Genomic DNA, 25,910 nt, shown 5'->3' with positions numbered 1-25,910 from the left:
CTGAAGCGCCCTTGGAGATGACCGAAAGCAATGAGAAATTGAGGATCATGAATCAAACATGTTTAAGAGCAAAATCGACTGCATGTCTCAAGGATGGAGCTGAAAACGTACTCCACCGCAGCACTCGCCACTTCCTCTCCATACGTTGAACGTGACAATTATGGAGCATAGGCAGAATGTAGCACATTATACATGCCTAGGACACATTCTTTCAGCTCGAGACCTGTACAGTAGAACGCAGCAGACAGTGATGCTGGACAAGTAATAAAGCTTTGTAGGCTTGACCGAGCCATAGCCATCCAACGCCACTGCAATTCAAATGCGCGATCATAACTGCAAGTCTGCAAGCACTGCATTTGAGTCTTGGAATGACTTGGAATGACTTCAATATTTCTCACCCAAGCTAGTCTGGAACTCTGGAACTGGGCGTCGGTCGGGGCCGTGTCGATCCGAATTCGGTTCTAAGTTACAGTGGTGGTCCCGTGAATCATCATTGACGGAGTTAGTTACAGGCCAGTGGGGAGATTGAACCCAAGCACCCACTTCTCAAGTTAGATAGATAGTTGCTACCATACAATTGGTGTTGGTGCTAACTGCTACTTGTTGTTGGTGGTGTCTCTAGGTACTGTAAATCTCCCTCCCCAAGAAGGCGATGCGTTCAACGTCATCTATCGTGGACCGGTATAACTATGTTCAAATATATGTTGACAGTCCCACGTAACTTGAATTTGCGGCACTTGCATTGATATTAGTCCACGGTTGGGCAGCTAGATAGATCCATCGATACCTTAGGAGTTGAACTCTCGTATTGGGGTAATAATGGTTAGTAGGTCTTTATGCGCCGGTTGGCGAGGAGAAAGCAGCTGGCGTCCGGGATCTCAAGTTCTCCCCGTGTCTTCGGCTCCATGTTATTAACATCGGCAGCGCAGAGGGTTTTCATAAAACTGAGCCTACTATTATTATTAAACGAACCAAGTCGAATCGGAGCGTCCGTCAAGAAGACCTTGTCCTGCGGAGGCACATGATTTCGAGGTTGTGTCGCCCTATATAAATGGTATCTGTATCTCGCATTAGCGCTGGTCCAAAGTTATCTGTCCACCCTGAGATAACCGAACTAAATCAAACCGTCGCGTCGGAGTGGCTTTGTACTCCCTAGCAAGGTTTTGGCTCTGGTGGAGCTCTTCGCGGCACGAAACCATTCACAACAGCTTCCCCACGTCGGCGACCACGAATGTGGACCTCAAGAGGTAACATGGAGAGCTGGATTCTTGGGAAACAGACATTACGGGGCTTCCGTCTAGCCAGTGTGACCTTAGTCTTTTTCGACCTTTGGTTGGATTCCGGCATGATGGTCTGGTTGGCCACGGATTAATGTCTGTGTATGCGACAGTTAAGAGTTGTGAGTTGTCTGGATATTATTATTAGTCGTTGACTCGTTGCAAGATCACCCCTTCAAATAAGAGACTAAGAGTAAGAAGAAATCGGAGAAGAGATCATTCGTCACGGTCATGCTCCTTTTGAAGCGGTGGGCCGCTGTACGGTCAACGGGCCGGATGAACTCGCTCACTGCAAGTAATTCCCTACGAGTACTGCTGAAGGCACGAGGGAGATGTTGACACGTCCAGTGAATGGCACTGTACAGAGTGCTTCCGTACCGTGGCTTAGACACAAAATGACCAGGATGATGAATTGCTGCGCATATTGTTGCTAGACCGTCCTTGCCCCAATCTTGTCAATCTCTCATAACGAGGTCTCGCACTTGAGAGGATTCGGCAATAAAAATCGAAACTAGCCAAGTAGGTACGGAGTAATTGTGGCCAAGCGATCAAATCATATCAACGATAATGGGAATTTGAGTTCATTTGACCAACGGGATTCCGTCGACAGCCCGCTCCCCTGCTTCGATCGATCACTACTTACTTATGATGGAATTTGAAAGATGATAGGTTCTCAGTAGTGGGCTTGTACCTAGCCTTGCATTGGCCCATTACCCAGGTAACTATTCCAGTTACAACGGCACGCTTAGAAAACCAACTGAGATCGCCAGCTCAATTGACTGGTCACTTAGTCCTAAAAGTGAGGCGGGCTTAATTTCTGCGTTCATGGATCGGAGAAGTGAATTAAGTCCACTCGGTCGTTCTTTCCTCTCTCTTGTCTTCATTTCGTATCGGTCTGGAATAAACCCCAGGATGTAAGCTTTAAAATGAGTACCTTCAAGTGCTGCATGAAGAATTTAAGCAATGAAAAGCTCACGTACTAGACTCCACGCAAGTTCAGCTTGTCTTGATGGGTTGCAAAGGATATGGATGCAGGCTACGGCCGTCTTGACGCTAGTACTGGTCCGCTGCACAGATCGCTGCTCGGGGTTTACGAGGGAAAACTACGAGTTTAAGGGTGCATGAGCTGAACAGCAGGGAATGAAAGGGAATCAGAATTAGACAGCGCTCATGAAAAAAAGAATAAATCATAGGTATCATATCAAAGAACTGTGAGACACTCCGTTCCTGTTTTGCTATAGATGGATCCTACGAGAGGTCTGAACCTGATGTCGCATGAACCATCAGATCCCTTGAATGCGTATTGAGACAACTTTTCTTTCTTTTTTCAGGTTACGCATCATAGAATCGTCTCATGAACCGGCATCGTACAGGCCACAAAGCAAGACAAGACGTCGACGCCCCAGCGGATTATTGAAGGCTTTTTTATTATGTCCGTCACCATTGGCACTTACCACACCACATTTAGTTGGCGAGAGCGTAGGCACGGCGGCGGTCACGCTCCTCAGCAATGGTGAGCTAGATTAGTTGTTAGCAGATGCGCAATGGAATCACAATCCTCGGGGTGTAATTTCGTACCTTGACACCCTTGCCCTTGGGCAGAGAGATCCAGGGCTTCTCCTGTCCAATGACGAAGACGTTGGACTCACGGGTGGCGAAGGAGTTGTCAATAGCGTCCTTAATGTGGACGATGTTGAAACCTCCATCGTGGCGCTCACGGTGAGTGATAACACCAACACGACCCATGTTACGACCACCGGTGACCATGCAGACAACACCAGTGTCGAAGCGGACAAATTCGGTAATCTTGCCAGTGGCAATGTCAACCTTCACGGTGTCGTTGACCTTGATGGCAGGGTCGGGGTAGCGGATGCTAGATTCATGTCGGTCAGCACAAACTGCACCAAATGTTTCAACCTCTTACTGATTCCAGTAAGGAAGGATTTGGGGATATCCAAGCCCTCTCGTCCTCCGCCGATCAACCAAAGCTTGGTCCAACGACTGAATGACGCGGAACTTGTGGAGAGCATTTCACTCACGTTCTCGCATCGTGCGTAACCAAGAATGGGATCCCGCCCTTGCCAAGCTGAACTCTCTTGACCTTGCAGAGCTTGTACTCAGCCTCCTCAGCCTGGATACGGTGGACGGTGAAGCGACCCTTGGTGTCGTAGATGAGACGGAAGTTCTCGCCGGTCTTCTCGATGCCGATGACGTCCATGAAACCAGCGGGGTAGGTAGGGTCAGTGCGGACCTTGCCGTCGACCTTGATCAGACGCTGCATCATGATGGCCTTGGTCTCACGGCCGTTCAGGGCGTACTTGAGACGGTTGCGGATGAAGACGATCAGGGGGAGGCAGTCCCGGAGCTTGTGAGGACCGGGGGAGGCCTTGGGAGCATAGGTTCCGGACATTTTGTCCAGGAGCCAGTGCGAAGGCGCACTGAGGCGCTTCTGGTGCTTCTTACTGTAGGAATCAAGTCCATGGTCAGTTTCAAACTCTTCAATTCAGAACTCGGTCATTGCAAGTATTGCTCCGTGTTTCGCGAGAAGAACCCGTTGTCCGAAACACAGTCGCAGATTGCAAGCCGAGATAAAACTGATCATGGTGTGTAACTCACGGTCCGCGAGGCATCTTGACTGCTTTGTCGACTTGAACCCGGTTAGTTGTCGAAGTGTCACGGAAGAAAAATCCAAGGTCAAAGTCAAGAAGAGGTGATATCCGCTCCACTCACGAAATTCGCTTAGCGGATCATTCTTGTGGGAGGAGCCCTAGCGCTATTCCTAATTAAGAATCAGCAGCATGAATTAAAGATTATGCATATGGTTATATAATCCATAGTTTCATATTTTTGTAATTATTTAGAGAGTACAGGTCAAGCGGATTCAAATTTTATCGCTAAATATCATAATGATTAATGTCTCTATAGCCGACATCGGTATTTTCGTTCTTAAAATCGCTATACAACAAATTTTTCTTCAGGGGTCTGCACAAGTTCAAATGTAGCCTTTGATGACTGCAACCTCGGCGTTGAGGATAGACGATCCTGCGGCTCCAATGACGGTGTTGTGAGAGAGTGCAGCAAATCTCAAGTCAAAGTGACTGCCCGGTGCTGCTTCACGAACACGTCCCACACTGACGGTGTACCCCTTGGAGATATCCCGGTCAAGTCTGGGTTGAGGTCTGTCAGGCTCATCAAAAACTTTGATCGCCTCTTGAGGAGCAGAAGGGCAACCAAGCTTTTGGGCCTCGGATTGGTATTCTCGCATAGCCTGCTTAACTTCTTCCGCGCTGGGTCCGGGACGGTTCTTGAACCGCAATGAGACGAAAGCCATGTGGCCATCGGTAACACCAACACGAGTGCAGGTGGCTCCAACTGTAAGCCCCTTTTGCTCATCGAAGGCAGTGGCATCTGCGTTCAGAGAACCCAGGATCTTTTGGGCTTCATTCTCAAGCTTGTCCTCTTCACCGCTAATATAGGGGATAACGTTGTCCATGATGTCCATACTGGGAACACCAGGATAGCCAGCGCCAGACACGGCCTGTTCGGTGAAAACTTCCACATCCTCCACAGGGCCAAACTTGGCTTGAAGAGCTGCAAAAGGAATAACAACGCCAATCACGGCGCAGTTAGAATTGCAAACCAAGAAACCCTTCTTCAGGCCGAACTCTTTCCTCTGGTGAGGGATAAGATCCAAGTGATGGGGGTTGACGGTAGGGACGACAAGAGGAACAAGGGGGTGCTTGCGATAGTTCTTGGCATTGGAGAAAACAGGGATTTCAGCCTTGATGAATTCCATCTCTGCGAGGGTCAGCGGCCGTCCCCCGCAGGTTTAATCTCGAGATAATAGTATCACGTACCAATTTCACCAGCTACATCGCTGTTGAGCCCCGAGAAGACAAGGTCACAGTCGCTGAACTGATCAGCCCTGCAATCGCGCAGGACGAGATTGCTAAGCCTCTCAGACATAGCCATAGTCTGCTTCCATCTGACAGCATCCTTGTATTTCTTGCCGGCCGAGCGATTCGATGCGCCAATGGCGTGCAGCTCTAGGAAAGGGTGGTCCGCGAGGAGAAGAATGAATCGTTGGCCGACAGAACCGGTGGCGCCGAGGACACCTGTGGTGCTGTGAGTAATGATTTAGGGGAGACATGAACTGAACAATATGCCCATACCGCACTTCTTCTTGGGATATGATGCCATCTTGATTGAGAGTGATTAGGGTGAAGTACGGCTCGGTTGACCTGGTTTTCGAGTCAATTGGCTGGATAGGATAGGGATGAGCTAAATTCGAAGAATGAGAAGTCCATTATCCATCAGGCATGCACAGAAATCGAACGACATGAAAAGCCTTGGGCAAAGCAGGCGAATCCAAGTGTATGACTCGAAGAGCCTTCATCTAGAATTCAATGCCCCGCAGGCACAGTCTCCATTGCCCCTCCTTCAAGCGACAGTCATCGTATCTTTTGACAAACGCGACACAGAAGCAATTCCACGCAGAGAAATATATCAACTAACCTTTTGAATAATGCTCACCGAGGGTTTGAGGAGAGACGCTGGTGGCAACAATATCAAGGTAACTTTTACGACTTACTTATGGACTGCGATATCGCTTCACCGGCCTGCGCCAAGCCCCGCAATGAGTCAGCACCGGCACCCACAGCTAGCGAAATCCGGCAATTTTATTGGATGATTCCAATCACTCTACCAGATATCGATTTATTGTTGACCGAATGGAAGCAACCTAGAGATATAGGTCTGATTTCGGGTCATCTGTAGATCCCGCTTGCTATTATTCACATCATAGATGTACAAATTGCTCATAAATCATTGGTCTCAGCCAATAATATGCACGGGCTATGGTATAACTCGTCTCGAATGCATGGCCGCCGAGGCAAGAAGTTCATCTGAAGAGGTCTTGAAGGGTACTTATTATTCCCTTACTCTACTCCATGTTGATGCCTCGCTTTCATAGTCGAAGATCTTACCAGGGTTTAACAACCAGTGAGGATCAAGGGCTTTCTTGATGCTACGCATAACATCAAGAGTAGCCGGGCCAAGCTCTTTTTTCAAAGATGCCTTCTTGCCCAGCCCCACGCCGTGTTCGCCCTGCCGTTCGAAGTTAGCTTCTTTGCTAATACATTCAGGAGCTTGGTTATACTAACGGTGCAAGATCCTTCCATCTCTAGGGCGCGGTCGACCATATCGTTGACGACCTTCTCAACCCGCTCCATTTGGTCGGCATCCTTTCTGTCGTACATTATACTCGAATGGAAGTTTCCGTCTCCGATATGACCCAAGATACTGGCGAACAACCCCAGGTTGTCGAGCTCCTTCTTTGAGATTTCTATTCAAGTCAGCGCAAGTTCGAAGGTAGTCTAGCTTGAGTCCTACCTATAATATCAGGTAGCCTGGAGATCGGAACGGCAACATCTGTTGACCACACTTCCGAACCTTCCTTCCGCAAGGACATCATGCTCCATAACGACTGCTTTCGCGCCGACCAAAGATCGTGTGCCTCTCGGTCGTCTCGGGCAAACTCGAATGATGCTGCATTGTTGCTCTTGGCCAGCTCTCTCGTCAGATTGATACTGTCAGAAACTCCAGCTTTAGTTCCCGAGAACTTGAAAAAAAGGGTCGGTAAAGTCTTCCAAGTCCGGCCGGTACCACCAGCACGGTTGATGACATCCATCTGGACATCGTCCAGAATTTCCATGCACTGTACTGGGATTCCTTTTCGTATAAGCTGCATGGCAGTCGACGCGGCATCCCGAATTGTGGGGAACGCAACAACTCCAACCCGAGTCTGTTCTGGAATCGGAGCCAGCTTGAGAGTTGCTTCGGTGACAATACCCAAAGTACCCTCGGAGCCTACAAACATTCCTGTCAAGTTATAGCCAGCGGAGGTCTTTCGGGGGCGTCTCCTAGTCTTCATTACCCGGCCGTCTGCCAGGACGACCGTCAGGTTGATTACCCAGTCCTTCATTGTCCCATAGCGCACTGCATTTGTCCCGCTGCAGTTGGTCCCAATCATGCCACCGATCATTGCGGACGGACCAGGATCGACTGGAAAGAAGAGACCGGTGTCCTTGATTTTTTCATTCAATTCCATCCATTGGATAGATGGCTGGACGACGATATCCATATCATCTTCGTGAATTTCAAGTATCTTGTTCATCATGGCAAAATCAATGGTCAACCCGCCGTAAGGAGCTGAGAAATTTGCCTCGAGACTTGAACCGCCCGAGTAAGGAACCATTGGCATCCTGTATTTGTGGCAAACTTTGGCGATCTTCACCACATCTTCTGTGCACGTTGGGTAAGCAACGGCGACCGGAAGACGATCTGCGTTCACGGAAGACCATTCTGAGTATCCATGCTGTTGAAGTTCATCCTCATCCGTACTGATAGCATCATCGCCGAGTGTGATCCGCAATTCAGCAATCGCCTAGGCATCGTTGTGGCCAGAATCAGCATCATATGCTTGGCACCACCGAGCAATTGATTGCGAATTTCTCACCTTTTCGAAATCCTTTGCCGTTCCATATTGTGGCTTTTTTGAACTCTCCAACTGCGACGGCCGACCAGTGGCAGCATATGCGTAGCCAATGCTAGCAGCCAAGACACAGGCAAGGAGCGCCTTGCCAGACGTCCAGAAGCCAGGGGCCACTTGAGCGGGGGAATTTGATCCAGCAAAATTCCTCTGGCTTTTAGGAATACCCCTAGAGCTGTTGGAGCTGTTATACCGAGTAGCTCTGAATGACAAAACTTGTGGCTGGGGAGTTTTGGTTTGTCGAAGAAGGCCGCGGGGATATGCGGGGAAACCCCGAGAAAGAAGATGGCCTCGTACGGCTGACATGAAGGGAAGTTGAAGGAATTACCTGATCATGAAACTTCTTCAAGTCATGGGAGAATAATTGACTGGGGAAGATGTACACCGAAGCAAGTGGGAGAAGGATTGTTATTAGGCCAAGTTGTTCGTTGTGGTTCTTCGGTAATCGTGCATCTTGCAGCCGCACTTTATAAGCATCGACGCCATTGAACACAGGTATGAGGAGCTGGTCGGTATTCGGCCGAATAATATCCCACGAAAGGACAAACAAGAGTGCGGGAAAAGTCCAGAGTCAGTGCACCTTATTATCAAGGGCCTTCATAGGCCCTATGATCGTCTCCCCCACGCTAAATGACCGCATTTGGAGTCAATCTTCTTTGCCGCGGTTCTGCCCCAGATCGGCTTCAAATCCGAAGAGCGGAATTAATGCCGACCTGCGCCGCGACGATGGGAGAAATGGCAAGGATCAAGTTGCCAGTTCGAATTGCATGCTTAATAGTCATATAGAGGAATTGGGACGGACATCATTTGTTGACTTTATTTTTCCGAGGTCATTGTAGATTGAGTCTTTCCCATGAGGTCAAGAGATGATGGGCGCCCGTTGATGGGGTAACGCGGCAACGCTAAACTTTACATACACCTGCATCTCATGGAGAATTAAGACTGTACCACTGTTGAAAGGCTTCACGATTCCATTGCACAGAGTATCAGTATTTAAGGAACGGTATTCTCGTCTTATGGCCCAGTCTAGATGAAATCATGCCGGACAAGCTATCACTCCTTGTGCACGAAGTGGAGCGCTTGATTACGGCTCCATATGCACCCTCGCTCCAAGTAAATTTGTACCCCGCTTGATAACAAATATAAAGAAAATGATAGCTGACATACGATGATAGGGCCTTCATGATATTATTCAGAATGACTCCAATGGGTTGGTTAATGCCTGGGCTACTCGTAAACCATGCCAAGTTGGAGCTTTGGTCGATGTGCTTTTCGACGGGCTGTCTCGGTCTCGTTTCGCTCTGCCGTTACTGAATGCTTTCGGTGAGTGTTCGATGTGCTGTCGATCAAGGATTTAGACTTACGTCTCCTAGCATCAGTCTCGGCTTTTTCCGATGCTCTGCTAGAGCGTTATCCCGTTGTACTTGACCAGTTCCTGGAGAAGGCCCTGGAAAGTGATGAGTCTGAGGTTCGTTCATTCACCCTTGGGAATTGCTAAATACAATACTTCAATGTCTGTCTCGATGCCAATACGCATGAACTGATGATGATAGTGGATGGCTCTCTGCACTGCTGTTCTTTCTACTCCTCTTCCCCGAACTTCATTGCTCCAGCTCGTCTGGCGGCGTTCATCGTGAGGTTGATAAACGCAATGGGAGAGAATCCATGCTCAGAAACCATATTCCCACTTTATCAAATCATGACTGGCCTGCAAACAGTCCCCAAAGTGTTACTTGAGATATCTCCGGAGACAATGTCGAGCCTTCAGGTAGAGCTCACTAAGACACTACGGAATCTCGACGATCACATGGGCAATCTCCTCTGTCTCGCTACCTTTGCACGAATTTCATCTTCTTGGGACACTAATGCTGAAAGAGAACACGGACCACAATTTCCATCTTGGCTGCAGAATGTCAAGCATTTTTTCGGTCAGAAGCGCGGTTTAAAAACTCTGGACCTCGTTGTCCTGCGCGTGATCCTCGCATCCTCCGCTAGTTGCGACAATCTGCCACCGAGGAAGGCAGCCGAGAGCATCCGATTAGCAATCGAGATTTGTGACAGCGTAGAGCAGGGCCAGAAGGACTGCTGGATTGCGAACAACGCTCCCAAAATTGCCAAGCTTTGCGAGAAAGCCAACAGGAATGGTATTGACTGGCAAGTGCAAATGATGGTATGATGCGTCCGCCTATGAGACGGCTGAGCGGACTGTTAACATCCATAGGGCCTGACATTCCTTACCTCACTTCTACCAGACAGCGCGTTGTCACCTGAAATACCTCGACTTGCTTTGCAAGGCCTTCTTACTCAAGAAAGACAATCTCATGAAGCTGTACCCCAATATCTGATTCCACGTTTGGTGAAGGCAAATGCTGTAAGTTACTCGTCGCTTAGGTCTAGAAGCGTACTGATTATTTTTAGATTCTTTCGGGAAAGCCTGCGATCTGTGATCTCATGAATCACATATTCACAGCATTGAAAACACACTGCGATAACCATAATGCAGATACCGAGTTAATCGAGTTATCCAGGTCGGTACTCCTTGGACTTCAGAGCGTGGGACCCCGAATCTTAAATTCGGCCATGGCGACGTACGATTTAAGAGAGATCAACCGGACCTTGAACGAATTAACTGAAAACTTTCCTGAGAAACCAAGTCATTCGCAATGCGAGGGTGCTAATCTCTGCTATTCCTCGTCTTGCAACTCTGCGAATGAGTTATTGTTTGACTTAATCGTGTTTACTTCTCATATGTCACTGTTGGGCGCAATGGTTTCTGAAGCCAGCAACCCGAATGGAACCAGCAATTTGACAAATTGTTTACTGAAGGCAAAAACATTGGTCCCAAAAAACAACTGTAGCTTCTCCGAATTCAAGCCATGGGATTTACGAGTCAAATTTCCGTTAGCTGGACTCCCAAAACGAGGTCCCACTTCGAGAGACGATTGGAGGACTGGGATAGCAGAGACTCTGATGCTCAGTTCGCGCATGACCCATGACAATTTAATTCGGAAAATGGAGGAGGTCTGCTTCGACCTCGAACAGCGTTGCACTGCAATTGAAGCACCACTCCGAGCAGTTGAAGATGAGCGTGATCAGATTGGTGTCCAGGCTGAACAACTTCAGCAACAGAACAGCAAGCTAGAACTGCAACTACAGCAAGCTTCTAGCACAATATCTGAGCTGCAGCAAGAAATTTCCCATCTGGAAAAGCATGCTCGGTCAACTTCTGCCCGCGTTGAGGAATTATCAGCAAGCCTTGATACTGCGCGAAGGGAGCTGGAAGATCAGCGTCGCAACTCCCAAGAAGCCACCAACAGTGAAAGAGAAAAAGCTCGAACAAGGGAACTAGATCTCCTTGCTTCAATCACCGAGAAAGATGATCAGATCGAAGAGCTTCAGGAGGAAACACGGAATTTGCAGGAAGATAATGACGCCTTGCGCCAAACACTGGATACTGTCTCCAAGGAGAAAGGCACTGCTTTGGAGCGCACAACTGCCCTCAAACAGGACATAGTAAGGCTAGAAGAATGCGTTGAACACGGCAAGCTTCTCCTTGCACAGAAGGATGAAGAAATAAGCAGACTACAGGCAGATGAAGGACACATGAACTCGAACATGGAAGCCTTACAAAAGAAGGTACAAAACTTCCTACTTTTCCTGCAATAAGGAATGCTTTGTGCTGATATCTCTCACAGTTGGATGAAGAGTCTGCTCAGGTTCAGGAACTCAAAGCCGCGCTTCGAAATGCCGAGGAAACGCGCAGAACTGAAGTTAGCACACTCAAAAAGCAATATGAGTCGCAGATCTCGGAAATAACTGTGATGGTGAGACAACGTGGTCAAAAACAAAAGTAAAATCTTCTGACTCAGGCGCATAGTACACTGAGAACAAAGAAGAAATGAAGGCTCTGCAAGCCGCCATGCATGTAGCCGCTTCCAACGCCACAAAAGAATTGCAAGCAAAAGAAAAACGAGTTCAGCATCTTGGGAGAAAGGTACAGCTAGGAACTTTGATATTTTTAATTTTTGGAGACACAGACTCACCAATCTCTGCAGGTGCAACAACTACGCGAAGAACGGGCAGTCAAAGCACGCGAATTTTCCGAAGCCCAGCAACATATTGGTCGTCTGATGAGTGTGATGGGCTTCAAGCCTGGATCAAAAGAGCCAAAGGCGGCAAGCAAACAGCAGCGCTCCAGGTCAACCCTGGGACCATCGGAAGTCGCCACAATACGACAGCAAACGCCCCAACGGGATGAAGACACACAAAGCCAGTCCGAGAATATGCTTGGTGATTCCTTCGCTTCTCCCACACCGCAGTCGGGACGTAGCCCTAAGAGATTCAGGACCACTGCTGCGGACCAAGATCTGGGAGAGTCGCCTGCTCAAAGCCAGGCGTGGCCACGTCGTACCAGACAAGCCCTTGGAGAAGCAAACCGGAATAGGCAGACAAACTCGCAGCGAAGTGACGCTTCACAGTGTACTCCGAATGCTTCACTGCAAGGGACTCAAAACGGGCCTAACTGGGACGAAAACCACTTCCACGACATTGACCTCGACATGGACCTGGAGTTTTCGAAGGACTTCATTTTCACTAGCACTGCCCTTTCCGAGGCGAATGATCATATACCCTCACTGCGGCCTCAACAATAATGCGGAGCAGATTTCAAGGGAAGAACTCAAACAACAGTCGACAGAATGGCATCGACTACTATGTAGATTGATCTCGGGACATTGTACCCTATATAACCTCGAATACCTTCTCAGCTGGCTGGCATATTGCGTGAATTGGAGACAAAGACGCAAGGTTTCAATGGCAGGAAGAAACAGAGACATCTTTGATGCTCCACCTCTGGAACATTCACGTACAGACGTTAAGCGAGCTGTATCACTTTTAGCGTCTGCTCTCGTGCATGCTTTGTTCCAGCCTCTTTTATCCGTTCCGATAGACAGTATAAAACCCTACTCTATCGCTCATCCTTCCACCTCTTTATATCCTTTTATAAGATAATCTTCCTAAAAACTGCGGTGTTAGAACCATTTATCAGGCATACAAAATTGCGTGTTCAAGGTATAACAGCTCACTGGTATGTCTCCCAGAAGCCTCCATGCCCTAATTTCATCCTTTGAATAAACAGTCCTCTTTGAAGAGCTGCGCTCAGGTTCTTGAGACGCAGAAGCCTCTCGATTGTTCCAACGCTGTGGCTTCCTTCGGGTTTGAATACTTTGCTGATTGACAACAGCTTCTTCAAGAATAGACTCACCAGCCCCGTCATCTGGAAGCTCTCTCATTGGAAGGGAGATCACGACGTTCTTTCCCTTCTGCAAGATGGAGAGACACATAGATGGAAGGATAGCTCGGAGTGCGCAGCAATTGAACTACCAGTCAGAGAGGGAAACTGGATTGATCGAAAAAGAACACCCCACAACAGAGAAGGGATCAACTTTGTCTAGCTTCAGCGATGAAGATAGTGAATTGAGTCTCGTTCATCGACAGGGCGGTGTAGGCAGAAGAAGGGTTTCTCGAAACTATCAGGCGAGGGCTCATGGTCATTCCTGGTTTTCAAAACGTCCTACTCGATCTGCAACACATCGGGACCATGTGCCTCAGGTCCCTCACCGGAGAGTCAGAGCTAATTCACATTCACTACACTCACTGCTGCCTTCCCCTGTCATCTCACTCTCATCTTCCCTCTTCTTCTCTCCTCCCTCTCCTCCCTCTTGCCCATCTTCTTCAACATTATCGCAATCATCGTCGTCTTCCTCACCTTCTCCGTTACCATTTACCACAAGAGCAAAAACTACAGCAATGACTCACGGTTCGCGACCTAGAAGTACGCTTCTGCGCGAGCGGAAGCGTCCTTTGCAGCCCTCAAGACAGCCCTCGCGTTCACAGCAGCCTGTCCCTCCTGCGAACCCACAACGGAATCAATGGCAACAGATACCGCAGGTTCTACAGCACCCATCCACAATTTTGTGTCCGTGGAGACTGTGGGAGTCGGTGGCTGTGAACGTCTTCAACATACCGAGGGAAGCGGACACATACTGTCTTTGGCAAGCGTTCAGCAAAGAGGGACATGTGTTTTCGATAGACATCTTTGAAGACTTTCATGGAAATAGAGAATCCAGGGGAAAGATTCGCTTCAAGTCAGCAGACTCACCTCTCCATTCCATACATTGGCCTAACCGGTTCAGTAGACCACCCCCTCAGAAAGATTTCTGGTGCCATGGAACGTATCCCATCACACTCTCAGATGGGAAGACCGCATTCGTCTCAATTAGCCTCGGCCCCAAGCGGCCAGATGTTCAGATTCAAAGTCCTGTTCGTCCTAATACGATGTATCCTGCTGAGATGGTGGGTCTAAGCACCTTTCCTTACTGTTCGAGCTTTCAACGCTGATTCCTCATGGGCGATACAGAAACTACCTATAGCATCAATGGACATAGGCGTTCTCGTCAGCGAGACATCCATGCTTCCAATGCGTACCGTCGGAAATGCAAGAAATGAGCGGGCTCTTTTGGTCATTGACCTGAAGCGTAGAGACCTCTTCGTTCACTTCCAGTTGCCCATCTTCAACAACAAGCCAAAATCAGCTTCAACAGGCGAGACTTACAACCAGTATCGCCTCAGGATTCCATTCGTGCAACTCGTGAACATGTACCAAATGCAGGACCGGAAATCGGGTAAAGTCTCACATCTGACATTCTTGGATTCGCCTGCCATCTATCATCGACGTATTCAAGAAACCTGGGTCACTTTCAATGATGACATATCTTGGAGAGAATCAGATTCTTGGTATCGGCAGACTTCCGTGGTGCACAACCCAGACGAGCTATCTACTCTACCCGTGAGCTTAAAGCGGTCGAAACCAGTGATCGATATTGGTACGTCTTTGTGTTTGACTTCCATTTTTACTTCCTCCTCCTTCCATTCGAAACTAACGACTTTACCCTAGGCCGCTGGAACACGTTCAGAATAACATATCCCGAAACTCTCAGCAAGAAGGATGAGGAAAGATTTGAATTGTTCTGCAACATGTTGAAAGACTACAATATCGCCATTGAGAATACTACCCGGTTCTCAGTATTGGACCAGATGCAGGAAAGACCTCCACCAATTTGGAGATGGATTGACTTCGCAGACTTACAAGCCTCCAAGAAGATAGTATCTTCCGTGGAAGAATTAGGAGACGAATCTTATGTTCATCTGCCTTTCCCTGTGCGGTACCAGCTCGAGGTCTGTCTATCCCACAATTACCTTTCTGAGTTTACCATGACCCGCGAATTCGCGGTCAAATTGCTCGAGCTAGGGGAATCCGAAGCGGTTAAGCTTCTGGAATATGTGGCTACCAAGAAAGAAGTCTATCATGACCCGATGAAAATCTTCGATCTCAAGTTCGTCAAAGGTTCAACTCGGGCTAAGATACCCTCTTACTGTTGCTACATGCGCTCAGCCAGAATTACACCTACCACAATCTACTATAATACTCCAGCTGTTGATATCTCGAATCGTGTGATCCGGTATTATATCGAGTACGCTGATCGCTTTCTTCGTGTTCGATTCACGGACGAAAAGCTACTCGGCCGCATCAATTCAACCGTTGACAACACAATGGACGAGGTGTTTACTCGCATTAAGAGAGCATTGGCGAATGGTATCGTAATTGGCGACAGGCGCTATGAGTTTCTGGCTTTCGGTAACTCGCAGTTTCGAGAGCATGGAGCATATTTCTTTGCTCCTCTGCCCAACTTGACGGCTGCGAATATCCGAGCCTGGATGGGCACATTCAACGACATACGCAACGTTGCTAAGCATGCTGCAAGGCTGGGGCAGTGCTTCTCAACCACCCGAGCTATAGCTGGCTGCCCGGTACAGATCCGTTTGATAGATGACGTTGTCCGAAACGGATACACCTTTTCAGACGGTGTGGGACGAATTTCAAAGTTCCTGGCGCAGATGGCAACTTCAGAGCTCAAGATCAAAACACCAAGTGACGACCCACCGTCGGCGTTCCAGTTTCGTCTGGGAGGCTGCAAAGGAATGCTAACAGTTTCTCCCGAGGCCCAACGTCAAGAGGTGCACATCCGCAAGAGTCAATACAAATTTGCAGCGGTTCACAACGGCTTGGAGATTATCCGCTGGTCTCAGTTCTCCATGGCAACTCTGAATCGACAGTTGATTATCGTTCTTTCCTCTCTAGGCATTCAGGATCGAATCTTTCATGAGAAGCTCAGAGCAATGCTACATAGTCTGAACGAAGCAATGGAGAGCGATTCTCAGGCTCTGTGCTGGTTGAAGAAGTATGTGGACCCCAATCAGATGACACTTGTTGTCAGTCAGATGGTCCTCGATGGATTTAGGAGTTCCAGAGAACCGTTCGTCACGTCCACAATGAGGCTCTGGAAGGCCTGGCATCTCAAGTATTTGAAGGAGAAAGCAAAAATTGTGATCGAGAAGGGGCGAACTTGCTTGGATGCATGGATGAGACTGGTATTCTCAGGGGCTACTCTGAAAGGGTCCCTGCCAAGGGCGCATCTGATGAAGAGAAGCTAGCCGCGTTACCCGAGATCTTCGTCCAGGTTCATCGCCCTGACACTGGGAAGTGCGAAGTCATTGAGGGAGTCTGTATCCTTGCTCGCAACCCGTCTCTACATCCTGGTGACATCCGGGTAGTTAGAGCCGTCAATGTTCCTCAATTGAGTCATTTGAAGGATGTCGTCGTCTTCCCACAGATCGGGGATAGAGACATTCCCAGCATGTGCTCCGGTGGAGATCTAGACGGGGATGATTACCTTGTGATTTGGGATCAAGATCTTGTTCCCGAAGATTGGTTCCGCAAGCCTATGAAGTACACAAGCGACAAAGCCCAAGATCTCGATCAGGATGTCACGGTGAACCACATCACCTCTTTCTTCGTCTTATACATGAAGAACGATTTCCTTCCTAGGATCGCCCACGCTCATCTTGCCTGGGCAGATCGTCTCGAGGACGGTGTCAACGAAGAAAAGTGCATACGACTAGCCCAGCTTCACTCCGACGCGGTCGACTACAACAAAACGGGCAAGCCAGCGAACATGACACGCAACCTTCAGCCAAAGATGTGGCCTCACTTCATGGAGAAGAAGCACAAGCCAAAGGAAAGGATCTATAAGTCCAATAAGATCCTCGGGCAACTCTACGACGCCGTGGAGCGTATCGACTTTGTTCCTAGCCTTGAAATGCCCTTTGACGAACGAATCTTGGCATGCAGCCTGGGAGTCAGCGATGATCTTATGCAATTTGCTCGGGACCTCAAGGCTGACTACGACGCAGCCATGCATCGTATCATGGCGCAGCATGAGATCAAAACGGAGTTCGAGGTTTGGTCTACCTTTGTGCTAAGTCACAGCAATATGAGCAAGGACTACAAGTTTCATGAAGAGTTGGGACTGATATCATCGTCCCTCCGCGACATGTACCGGAAGAAGTGCTATGGGAAAGTCGGCGGTCGCAGCTTTGAGCTGCTTGCTCCTCTGGCAGTTGCAATGTATCGTGTCACCCACGAGGAAATGACTTCTGCGCTTGAAAAGTATCGCGCTGAAAATCCTCCCGACGGAAAGCTTTTCCGTAAGCCGACACCTAAACTCGATCAGCTGCCTTTTATCAGCTTCCCTTGGATTCTGCACAATATCCTGGGTAAGATTGCCTTAGGTCACTATGAAGAACCTCAGTCAGATCCAGCACCCACTGTGCGCGCACTTACAACCGCAAGCGTGGATCCTCTCGATCCTGTCCCTGGTCAAGTCGTTTCTGTCCACGAAGAAAACCGCAACGGGACCGAGCGCACGCAAGACTCTCTCAAGAGCATCTACGAGGATCCCTTTGGTCTCTTCGAGGGCGATCAGGAACCCAGACGGTCATCACAGCCAAGTAGAGAGGCAGAGATATCCGCAACTCAGAATAGACGCGAGAGCATCCTATCTCTCGACCAGCTGCTTGATTTCGGGCTTGTAGAACTCGGCTTCCCCCTTCCCTCCGACCAGTTGCATTCGAGTGCGCCAGCCACGGATGCCTCCAGCTTGTTGGAACTCAATGACAACCCGGCACTCAACAATCCCGCTGAGGTTAAGGGAGCGGAAACTGATTCGGAGAGACAGACGAGCGCGGTCAGCGGCAGCACGAGCATCAAGGGCAGATGCATTGACATCGTGGAGGAAGACGACGACGTCAAGCCATCTGCGCTCGACATGCTCTACCAGATATTGGACAGTTAGTACGACCGTGAGGCCCGTCCGCGAGCAATTTTGGTGTCACTTAGCCTAGACGCTTTGGTCCGCTCTCCGGGCCTCATCGTCGAGATACTACTTACTTTGTTGCCATCAATCAGCTCCTATAGTGCCAGCGTTTTCTGCTTAGATTAGGCTTCTTCGTCGACTTGCTCTCAAAGCGTTGTTCTAGCTTGTGGTTCTTCGTGCAATCACGACTCAGTACTTTAGGACAACATCATTTGATTCATGAATCTATGAGACCTTCCCAGACTGAGTTCATAAAAGTAGACATAATCATGGTGACCAAGGGAGAAAGGTCTAACTGCCTCATATATGTTACGCAATGCAAGTATCATACCCATGGCCAGCATCGGCCCCAATGCGCCTCCTAATGCCGAAACGCCACAACTTAACAAAATGAGAAGTTGACTCGCCCAACTCCCTTTACCTGAACCCATTGTTACACAACAAATTAAATCCAAGATCCCTTGATAACAAATCTACCATTCCAAGGCGCTCTCGCTTTGGTTCTCCAAAAGTTTGATAATAGGCTCCAATGTGGCTTTTGTATGCTTCCAACTCGCCAAGTGTCGAGTCCGCGAATAAAACACAGGGCAGTCTTTACTATCACATATCACATCATCACCAAAGGGGACACCCATGCAGGATTGACAGACGCGATGGAGGTCAGAGACCCTCTTTTCGGCCTGCTGCTGGCGCGAAACGAGGGACAATAGCGAGATGTGCGGTTGCTGCAAGCAGTCGGAGCACACTGGGATACCAGTGTCATCGAGTTTGGATCTGCAAACGATACACGATGATGATTTCATGTAGGATTCGAGTGTCTTCCCCCTGGCATCTTTTCCGGCGGCGGATGCTGCTCCTTCGACGCGGCGGATTCGCTGGAACTTGGGCATTTCCTCGTACCATTGGCGGACGTTTGCTCCCACAAGGTTGAAGATCCGCTCCAGTGGCGGGATGATGTTCTTGTTGATGTAGTATTCGGCGTCAAGCTCTAGCTCGGCGTCGTGGAGAAGCGTTTCAGGGGCGACACAGCGGTCAACCAATCTTGATCCTGGAGCTCCGGTAACTACGACATAGGGAACTCGCTCTCCATATTGCGGTTCTGAGCGGGGATCTTCAACCATTTTTTTGGTGCTGATCATGGCGCCTGGGGGAGTAAGCCCCTTTCGCTGTAGGTACCGAGTCTGACTTCTTTCGCGAAACAGAAATCCTGGATCGAAACTCTCCCTTGCATGATCTTCGCACATTGCTTTTGAAAGTAGCGTTTGACCTGAGACAAGTCCGCAGTCCTGAAGAGGAGCTTCAGTGCCTTCTCTTCTATCTTTTGTTCCGCTGGGGTACCATCGCGCCTCACAGTCTCGATGCCCTTTGCATCGAATTCGGGTTCTTTCTGATTCCTATTCTCATATCTGAAGCCAACATAGCGTTTCTTGGCGAGGAGCACGCATGGATGGTAAACCTTCTCGAATTTGAGCTTGATAGGATGCGGATTGATGTCAGTGACTGCTTTGGCGATCTCTTCTCCAATATCGAAAGCTTCATCGCGTGTCCGTCCTTTGAGATATACAAAAAGACTGTCTGTATCCCCGTAAACTACCTCGGCGCCCCACTTTTCCACAGAATGAATGAGGGCAATCGCTTTTTCCAGCGTTTCCCTTCCCGATTGAACAATGCTATCCGCAATCTCCGAGCAAGGCATTCGGCCGGAGAACGACGCCGATGTGTAGCCATATGTGACGTTTGCAATCAGCTTAAGAGCAAGTTGTCTGTTGTTGAGAAGACGCTGCAACACTTTGTCATCCTTGTCCATCTTCATGCCGGTCTTAACCATGACCCGAGTCTCCAATATCTCAGCAAGCATCCTTGCGAGGAGCGATTGCCGTACTTCCGGCTTTGCGTACATCATGCCATTCGGTGCAATGTTTATCTTGTCCTTGAGCAACTCCAATACTCGCGGCTGTCTTTTGTAGTCCATGAATCCCATCTTGTTGTGGCCTCTCCAAAGGCGGGCCCTTCCGAGAAATGTGGAATAGCAATAGTTGTACGCAATCATGATGCTGGGATACAATGATTGGAAATCCAAAACAAGAAGAGGACTTGTATAGAAGTCACTCTGAGGCTCCATCACCAACGGAAGACATTCAAGAGCATTCTGCTGACCGACTTGTTTCCTGCTCGGAGAAACGAGTAGGTAATTCTCTGGTTTTGCGATTCGAAACATCAGAGATTCCACTTTGAATTGTGAACCTCTTGAGAAGACCGAGAAAAAGTCAATCCCCAGGAGTCGTGCCTGCTCGCTGGTCCTCGGAATCAGTTCGTTCGACTCCAGGATTTCGAGATTCATTTGTACGCGCGAGAGGAAATACTCGACCACCTTGAGCAGATCCCTGGGCTTTCCGCTCTGATACCATGCGGTGAGGTCCCGATACGAATAGTGCGGGATTCTACGGTGCAGTAAATGGAACACCACATTTTCCATAGTATACTGTAGCAGATTCAGCTCACTCCTCATAGCTCGCCAGATGTTAATCATGTGTCGACCGGTGATCCGGATCGAAGACGTATGATTAAAGCCCCATCTGTCAGCATCTTTGCCAAATCTTCCATGCGCTTGTGATCTCACTCGGGATAGTTCATCGCCTATGTCGAAGTCATATTTCTTTCTTGCCCTCTCAATTAAATACCCCCAGGAGCCGTTATGGACTTCGTAGCCGGTGATAATGTCAGGATCATGATAGCGAACAATATCGACCAATCTATTGATCAAATCGAGTTCCGTCGGTTCACGTTCCAGTTCGATACGCAAAGCCTTCGACAACTTTGACGTTGGCCCATCACCACTCCCTTGAGCAATCATTCCCACATGAACTCCTGGAAGGTTGCCATTGACGTCGATATCCTGGTCGTCCGATTGTATACACCAGAAGATGCAGGATATTTCATCCTCCTCTGGATTCGGTAGGAGTACACCCCGAGTGTTCACATGTACTTCTAGGCTCATAGAGCTCATATACTGGGTCTGATGCTCGACGCTCGTAGATTTCCCTTTCTGAGAATACTTAAAACCGTAATCGTTCTTTTGCGTAGGTCCCTCTATCTGCGACTGAACGTTGGGCTTCAATTGTGGCTCGGACTCTGGCTCTTTAGCTGCTTTCGGCTGCGTTTGGCACCGGGATTGTTCTTTGTCGAACCATTCCAGGACTTCTGCACGGCTTGGCGGTACGGGAGCAAACTCCCATACTCTAGAGGTGCAGGCTTCCCTTAAATGCTGGTCTATTTGTTCCTGTTGGTATCGGTCCCTCGACATCGAAGCGTGTTCACCGAGCATAGCAGGCGACCGTCCGGAAGGATCAAAATCAGGCAGATAATGTATGCTGCTTCCCTCTAGTCGAGATACTCGACCCGCATAATCTCGTGGTCGATCAGGGACATCTTGGTCGTCACTATAGAATGCTTTCTGGTAGATAACAGACGGATAACCGTGGTCTGCAAGTTTTGCCGAAACTTCACTGGCGTTGGGGCAGGCGTACCGCCAGCAACAAACCCTGACGCCTTCGGAGATATTGAATGCATCATAAATCTTCGGCGCCAGATCTGACACATGAGCATTTGAAATGTTTGGCTCTGAGCCAGACGAGGATGGTTGTGACTGCGAAGTAGGCTCACTCCCGCTGGTACTTTTCTCAGCACTGGCGGAAGGCTGAGAGACAGTCTGGTTGTCAATTCCCGTAATTGCCTTTGGAGAGCGGTCCTGGCTGAAACGCATAACTGTCATAGGGTCGTTTGGATCTTTGACAACGGGGAAGTGAAGTCTTCCACCTTGTCCGCTTTTATTCAAATGAGCGTCCTGGGAAGCTGGCGGTGTCGCCTGAGAAAAAACCCTCTTAGTTGGTGTAGATGAAGTACTGTCGCAGGCAATGTATGCAGCTTTAGGGCCTTCCCTCACAGTGTGAATGTCAGCAGCTTGCTGAAGGACGTTGTTATCCGGCGAGTGAGATGCATTGTCATCGAAGAATCTCAGTTTCTTCCGCGGAACACCAGAGTCAAGTATGTCCTGGTGTGATCGGATAGGATTCCTTCTTGAATTCGCAGTGTCATCATGAAAAGCGTTGCCACTGTGAATGTGCTTCTGATCATTTTCCTGCAATTTCCCGTCGTGAAGTGAAAGATCCGATGATTCAGCCAGCATAACGTCATCCGCTGCAGCAGAATGTGGTCCGAAGCTCTGCAATGTCAAATCAAATATTCTATCTCCGGTGCCGTCATCGATGCCGGCAACAACCTCTTCAATAGCTCCATGATCGTCCGATAAAGGATTGGAGATGTAATAATCTTCTGACGAGTACAAGTCAATGTCTGCCTCAGCAGACAAGGCCGCATTCTCATTGACCTGAGCTTCTCCGTCTCCATCGCCTGCGATCAGAGACTGCCGCATTTCCATCTGAGTGAGCTCAATCTTATCTGGGAAAAAGTCCTCGACACTCTCCAAGGCTGTCTTGACCTTCTTCTCAAGAGGTTCCTTCTGCAAGAATCTATCTAAAGTCACATCTCCATTAATTTGCTTGCGCTCTTCCTCAATGATTTGCGACATCAATTGCCGAAATTCATCTTCATGAATCCAGCCACCCTCAGAATGGTTCCTGGGATCAGCTGAGAACGACATCAATTCCTCAGGACCGAAGGGGCTACTGCCGGGGTCAACGAGGCCCATGCGTTGCTTGCGCCTACGAGTCTCATCTTGCCAGAGACCCGCCATACTGGGAACCAGTCGTTCATTCTGAGCGATTGGCTTCAGCATTTCGGTGAAATCCTGATGGAGAGGTCTTTCCTTTATGTCGACGCGGTTCAGAATATCATGTACGCAGACATCCGCTTCCAGGGGACAATGGCTCTGCTTTGGAAGAAGTGTTGCATCGGAAACATAATCAGGCTGGATTGACTGGTCATGCCACCGATGGGACAGATTCGAAAGCTCATAGTACTCCGGAATAGGCGACCGAAATTTAACTTTGCTGCACTTCATGTAGGCACAGCCGTACAAATTATAGTCGCACATCCATTGCGGGACATACTGCAGGTGGCTTTCATATGGCTGTAAAGGGCGCTTCAACACGGCGCCTTGAAGCAGAAGATCCGCTAATCGGGTCGTGTAAACAGGGTCAAGCAAGTAGATTTTGAAGAAGAAGCGATAACCCACATGGTAGCCGTAGAACGGAACTCCTTTAACAAGGGTAATATGGGCGACAAACGCAGTCTTCTTATCGTACGCATTGCGACGATAGTTCAACGCCAGTGCATGGTCTATGGAGAGATGGAGACTCCTGATTGCGGAGCGAACTGCGGTCGGATGAGAAAAAGACTCGTAGTGCAGCGCGCTTTGAACTCACCTTGTTCGGGGTCTAGAGGCCCATCGTATTCAATGTATAGATAAGGAAATGCGCCGTGTACGTGGACGCAAACCTTTTGGCCAGTTTCTGTGGCGCCGAATATTCTGATCACAGGTACTTTCGATCTATCATATTTTCCCGCGGCTCCATCCCTGTAGGGAAGAGGAGGATCAAATTCTGACGGGGTCGCCTGATAATGATCCACGCAGTTCAGGCGCACCTGAAAGGGTTCCATCGAGTGGTTTCAATACAGCCAGAGCCGTCTGCGACATAGCGCGCGGAAGCAAATCCAGGATCATATCATTTGCGATCACAAAATTAGCGGCATAACCAGGAATCCTTTGGATGATCTTTGTCGTTCAATGAGACTTAGAATTCAGAACATGACGTGTAACGTAATCAACATATGTACAGAGTAGAGGTACGCGCCCCAAGGAACGCCCAGTCACGTGATAGCTACCGATGTTATCGCCGATCATGAAGGAACGAATGAATCAATCCTTGGTACTCCGGAGACAGGCTCAGATTCAACTGTCTAAGCGCGAAAGTGGAGGGCGCGACTATCCATTTCGACCTCTGTTAAATTGGACATCACGATCAGGCTCATTACTCCGGCTCCAACTTTATTATTTTCTAACCTCCTTTGCCACTATTCACACGATGTCGCGAAAACCAGCTGATGTGGCGTCAAAAGAGCGCAACGAATATATCCCGTCTTTTATCGCGAAGAAACCGTTCTACATCGATGATGAGTCGACTGCTAATGATTATCTCGAACATCAACGTCTCCAAAAACAAGCTACAGATCAATCGAAATGGTACGATCGTGGGAAGCGCGCTGGCCCAGCAGCCACCAAATATCGCAAAGGCGCTTGCGAGAATTGCGGTGCCATGACCCACAAAGCGAAAGAGTGTCTAAGCAGGCCCCGAAAGCTCGGTGCTAAATGGACTGGTAAAGATATACAGGCCGATGAGGTTGTACAGAACGTCGAACTGGGATGGGACGCTAAGAGAGACCGATGGAATGGCTACGATCCCAGCGAATACCGTCAGGTTATTGAGGAATATGAGGAGCTCGAAAAGCTGAAACGCAGTAAACCGGGAGGTCAAGACGGAACAAAGATTATGGATGGCGAATTGGACGATGAGGAAGCTGCTATAGAGGAAGCCCGGTACGCTGAAGAATCAGACATGGGACGACAACAAAGCACTGCGACTCGCAATCTACGTATTCGAGAAGATACTGCAAAGTACCTGCTCAACCTTGACCTCGACTCGGCCAAGTACGATCCTAAAACACGGCGAATGGTCGATATGGGTGCGCAGGATGATCAAGCTGCAGCGCTTGTTGCCGAGGAGAATTTCGTTCGCGCGTCTGGGGACGCTGCAGAATTTGAGAGAGCTCAAAAGTATGCTTGGGAGTCGCAAGAACGTGGAGATAGAAAGATCCATCTTCAAGCCAACCCCACATCTGGTGAAATCCTACGAAAGAAAGAGCAGGCCGAGAGTGAGGCGAAGCGTCAGGCTCAACGGAAGGCACTACTGGAGAAATACGGTGGCGAGGAGCATCTCAAACCTACGCCCCTCCGGGAAACTATGGTCATTGAAAACGAAAGATTCGTCGAATATGACGAGACTGGCGCAATCAAGGGTGCGCCGAAGAACGCAGTCAAGTCCAAATATTCAGAAGATGTATTGGTGAACAACCACACTACAGTATTTGGAAGCTGGTGGCATAACTTCCAGTGGGGCTACGCTTGCTGTTTTTCAACGGTGAAAAATAGCTATTGTACCGGTGAAGACGGTAAGAAAGCATTCGAGGAAGCAGAAATGAGGTCCATGGGTTTGCTGCCTGGGCCAGAGACGAGGGACCAAACCTCCGCTCCGGCTAAGGACGAGACAAACAACATCCTTGAAGCCGAGGATTCGACCGATCGCAGTCAGCGAAAAGCGGACACCGAGCCTAACACTAAGAAGAGAACAATGATGGAGATGAAATCTGGTGTTAGTGAGGAAGAGTTGGAGTCGTACAAACGAAGCCGTCTCGCCGCTGACGATCCAATGGCTTCGTTCATCGGAAAAGAATGATTGAGACTCCTTACGTTAGGCTTCAAATTATGATTGTCGCATATGCCATTTTTGCATCACCAGAAGGGCGTTTTGGGTCTGATCTTCGTTTACTCAATACCCAATTAAGTTGTATTCAGGAGAATGTTCGCTGTATCTATAACTATCATCATGCAATTTATCACATTAGTGAGATATACGAACAGTCAGATGAGCAAATGCTAGTTCGCCCGGCTTTTGGAGGCGACTGAAGCCTTTGGAACATTGCAATTCTATGTACACTACCTCTTCTAGAGTAGTTAAGGAATAGTAAAAGCATGAGATGGCCAGTCAAACCAGGCTAATCCTGAAGTGGGCT

General features: G+C 48.8%; 7 protein-coding genes across 7 annotated transcripts; 3 read left to right on the top strand and 4 right to left on the bottom strand.

Annotated features, from left to right (window-relative positions):
* Positions 1-2,406: 2,406 nt before the first annotated feature.
* Positions 2,407-3,929, bottom strand: P174DRAFT_410405 (40S ribosomal protein eS4). The gene is made up of 4 exons (XM_024824237.1): positions 3,894-3,929; positions 3,317-3,739; positions 2,856-3,150; positions 2,407-2,795 (listed from the first exon to the last, which is right to left on the bottom strand). The coding sequence occupies exons 1-4, from the start codon at positions 3,905-3,907 to the stop codon at positions 2,742-2,744; spliced, it is 786 nt and encodes a 261-aa protein (XP_024680296.1). The 5' UTR covers positions 3,908-3,929; the 3' UTR covers positions 2,407-2,741.
* Positions 3,930-4,149: 220 nt separating this feature from the next.
* Positions 4,150-5,844, bottom strand: P174DRAFT_443683 (aspartate-semialdehyde dehydrogenase family protein). The gene is made up of 4 exons (XM_024827890.1): positions 5,793-5,844; positions 5,450-5,518; positions 5,135-5,392; positions 4,150-5,075 (listed from the first exon to the last, which is right to left on the bottom strand). Exons 2-4 carry the CDS (start codon positions 5,475-5,477, stop codon positions 4,270-4,272), a joined length of 1,092 nt encoding a protein of 363 aa, XP_024680295.1. The 5' UTR covers positions 5,478-5,518; positions 5,793-5,844; the 3' UTR covers positions 4,150-4,269.
* A 362-nt stretch (positions 5,845-6,206) lies between these two features.
* Positions 6,207-8,133, bottom strand: P174DRAFT_374972 (FAD-binding oxidoreductase; the record flags this gene model as incomplete). Its single annotated transcript, XM_024822604.1, has 4 exons — positions 6,207-6,383; positions 6,440-6,621; positions 6,669-7,722; positions 7,795-8,133. The coding sequence occupies 4 exons, from the start codon at positions 8,131-8,133 to the stop codon at positions 6,207-6,209; spliced, it is 1,752 nt and encodes a 583-aa protein (XP_024680294.1).
* Positions 8,134-8,865: 732 nt separating this feature from the next.
* On the top strand, positions 8,866-9,464 carry P174DRAFT_422858 (uncharacterized protein; the record flags this gene model as incomplete). Its single annotated transcript, XM_024825084.1, has 4 exons — positions 8,866-8,940; positions 9,003-9,150; positions 9,201-9,295; positions 9,381-9,464. 4 exons carry the CDS (start codon positions 8,866-8,868, stop codon positions 9,462-9,464), a joined length of 402 nt encoding a protein of 133 aa, XP_024680293.1.
* Positions 9,465-13,635: 4,171 nt separating this feature from the next.
* P174DRAFT_452978 (RNA dependent RNA polymerase) lies at positions 13,636-18,220 on the top strand (the record flags this gene model as incomplete). The annotated part of the gene is made up of 5 exons (XM_024829124.1): positions 13,636-13,973; positions 14,025-14,181; positions 14,246-14,711; positions 14,783-16,247; positions 16,328-18,220. The coding sequence occupies 5 exons, from the start codon at positions 13,636-13,638 to the stop codon at positions 18,078-18,080; spliced, it is 4,179 nt and encodes a 1,392-aa protein (XP_024680292.1). The 3' UTR covers positions 18,081-18,220.
* Positions 18,221-18,574: 354 nt separating this feature from the next.
* P174DRAFT_452977 (DNA-directed DNA polymerase zeta catalytic subunit REV3) lies at positions 18,575-23,848 on the bottom strand (the record flags this gene model as incomplete). Its single annotated transcript, XM_024829123.1, has 3 exons — positions 23,486-23,848; positions 19,302-23,435; positions 18,575-19,245 (listed from the first exon to the last, which is right to left on the bottom strand). Exons 1-3 carry the CDS (start codon positions 23,718-23,720, stop codon positions 18,575-18,577), a joined length of 5,040 nt encoding a protein of 1,679 aa, XP_024680291.1. The 5' UTR covers positions 23,721-23,848.
* A 146-nt stretch (positions 23,849-23,994) lies between these two features.
* On the top strand, positions 23,995-25,794 carry slu7 (mRNA splicing protein SLU7). Its single transcript, XM_024827889.1, has one exon. The coding sequence runs from the start codon at positions 24,146-24,148 to the stop codon at positions 25,571-25,573; it is 1,428 nt and encodes a 475-aa protein (XP_024680290.1). The 5' UTR covers positions 23,995-24,145; the 3' UTR covers positions 25,574-25,794.
* Positions 25,795-25,910: the final 116 nt, after the last annotated feature.

This window comes from Aspergillus novofumigatus, assembly GCF_002847465.1.
Source record: "Aspergillus novofumigatus IBT 16806 chromosome Unknown P174scaffold_6, whole genome shotgun sequence".
NCBI classification, from domain to species: domain Eukaryota; kingdom Fungi; phylum Ascomycota; class Eurotiomycetes; order Eurotiales; family Aspergillaceae; genus Aspergillus; species Aspergillus novofumigatus.
This window is presented reverse-complemented; position numbering and strand designations above follow the sequence as displayed.

Coding starts and splice junctions, on each gene's coding strand:
- P174DRAFT_443683 (XM_024827890.1), bottom strand. CDS start 5,477: ATGGCATCATATCCCAAGAAGAAGTGCG. Junction 5,393..5,449: donor ATATCCCAAGAAGAAGTGCG/GTATGGGCATAT, acceptor ACAGCACCACAG/GTGTCCTCGGCGCCACCGGT. Junction 5,076..5,134: donor CGATGTAGCTGGTGAAATTG/GTACGTGATACT, acceptor TGACCCTCGCAG/AGATGGAATTCATCAAGGCT.
- P174DRAFT_410405 (XM_024824237.1), bottom strand. Junction 3,151..3,316: donor GTTACGCACGATGCGAGAAC/GTGAGTGAAATG, acceptor ACATGAATCTAG/CATCCGCTACCCCGACCCTG. Junction 2,796..2,855: donor CCAAGGGCAAGGGTGTCAAG/GTACGAAATTAC, acceptor CAACTAATCTAG/CTCACCATTGCTGAGGAGCG.
- slu7 (XM_024827889.1), top strand. CDS start 24,146: ATGTCGCGAAAACCAGCTGATGTGGCGTCAAAAGAGCGCAACGAATAT.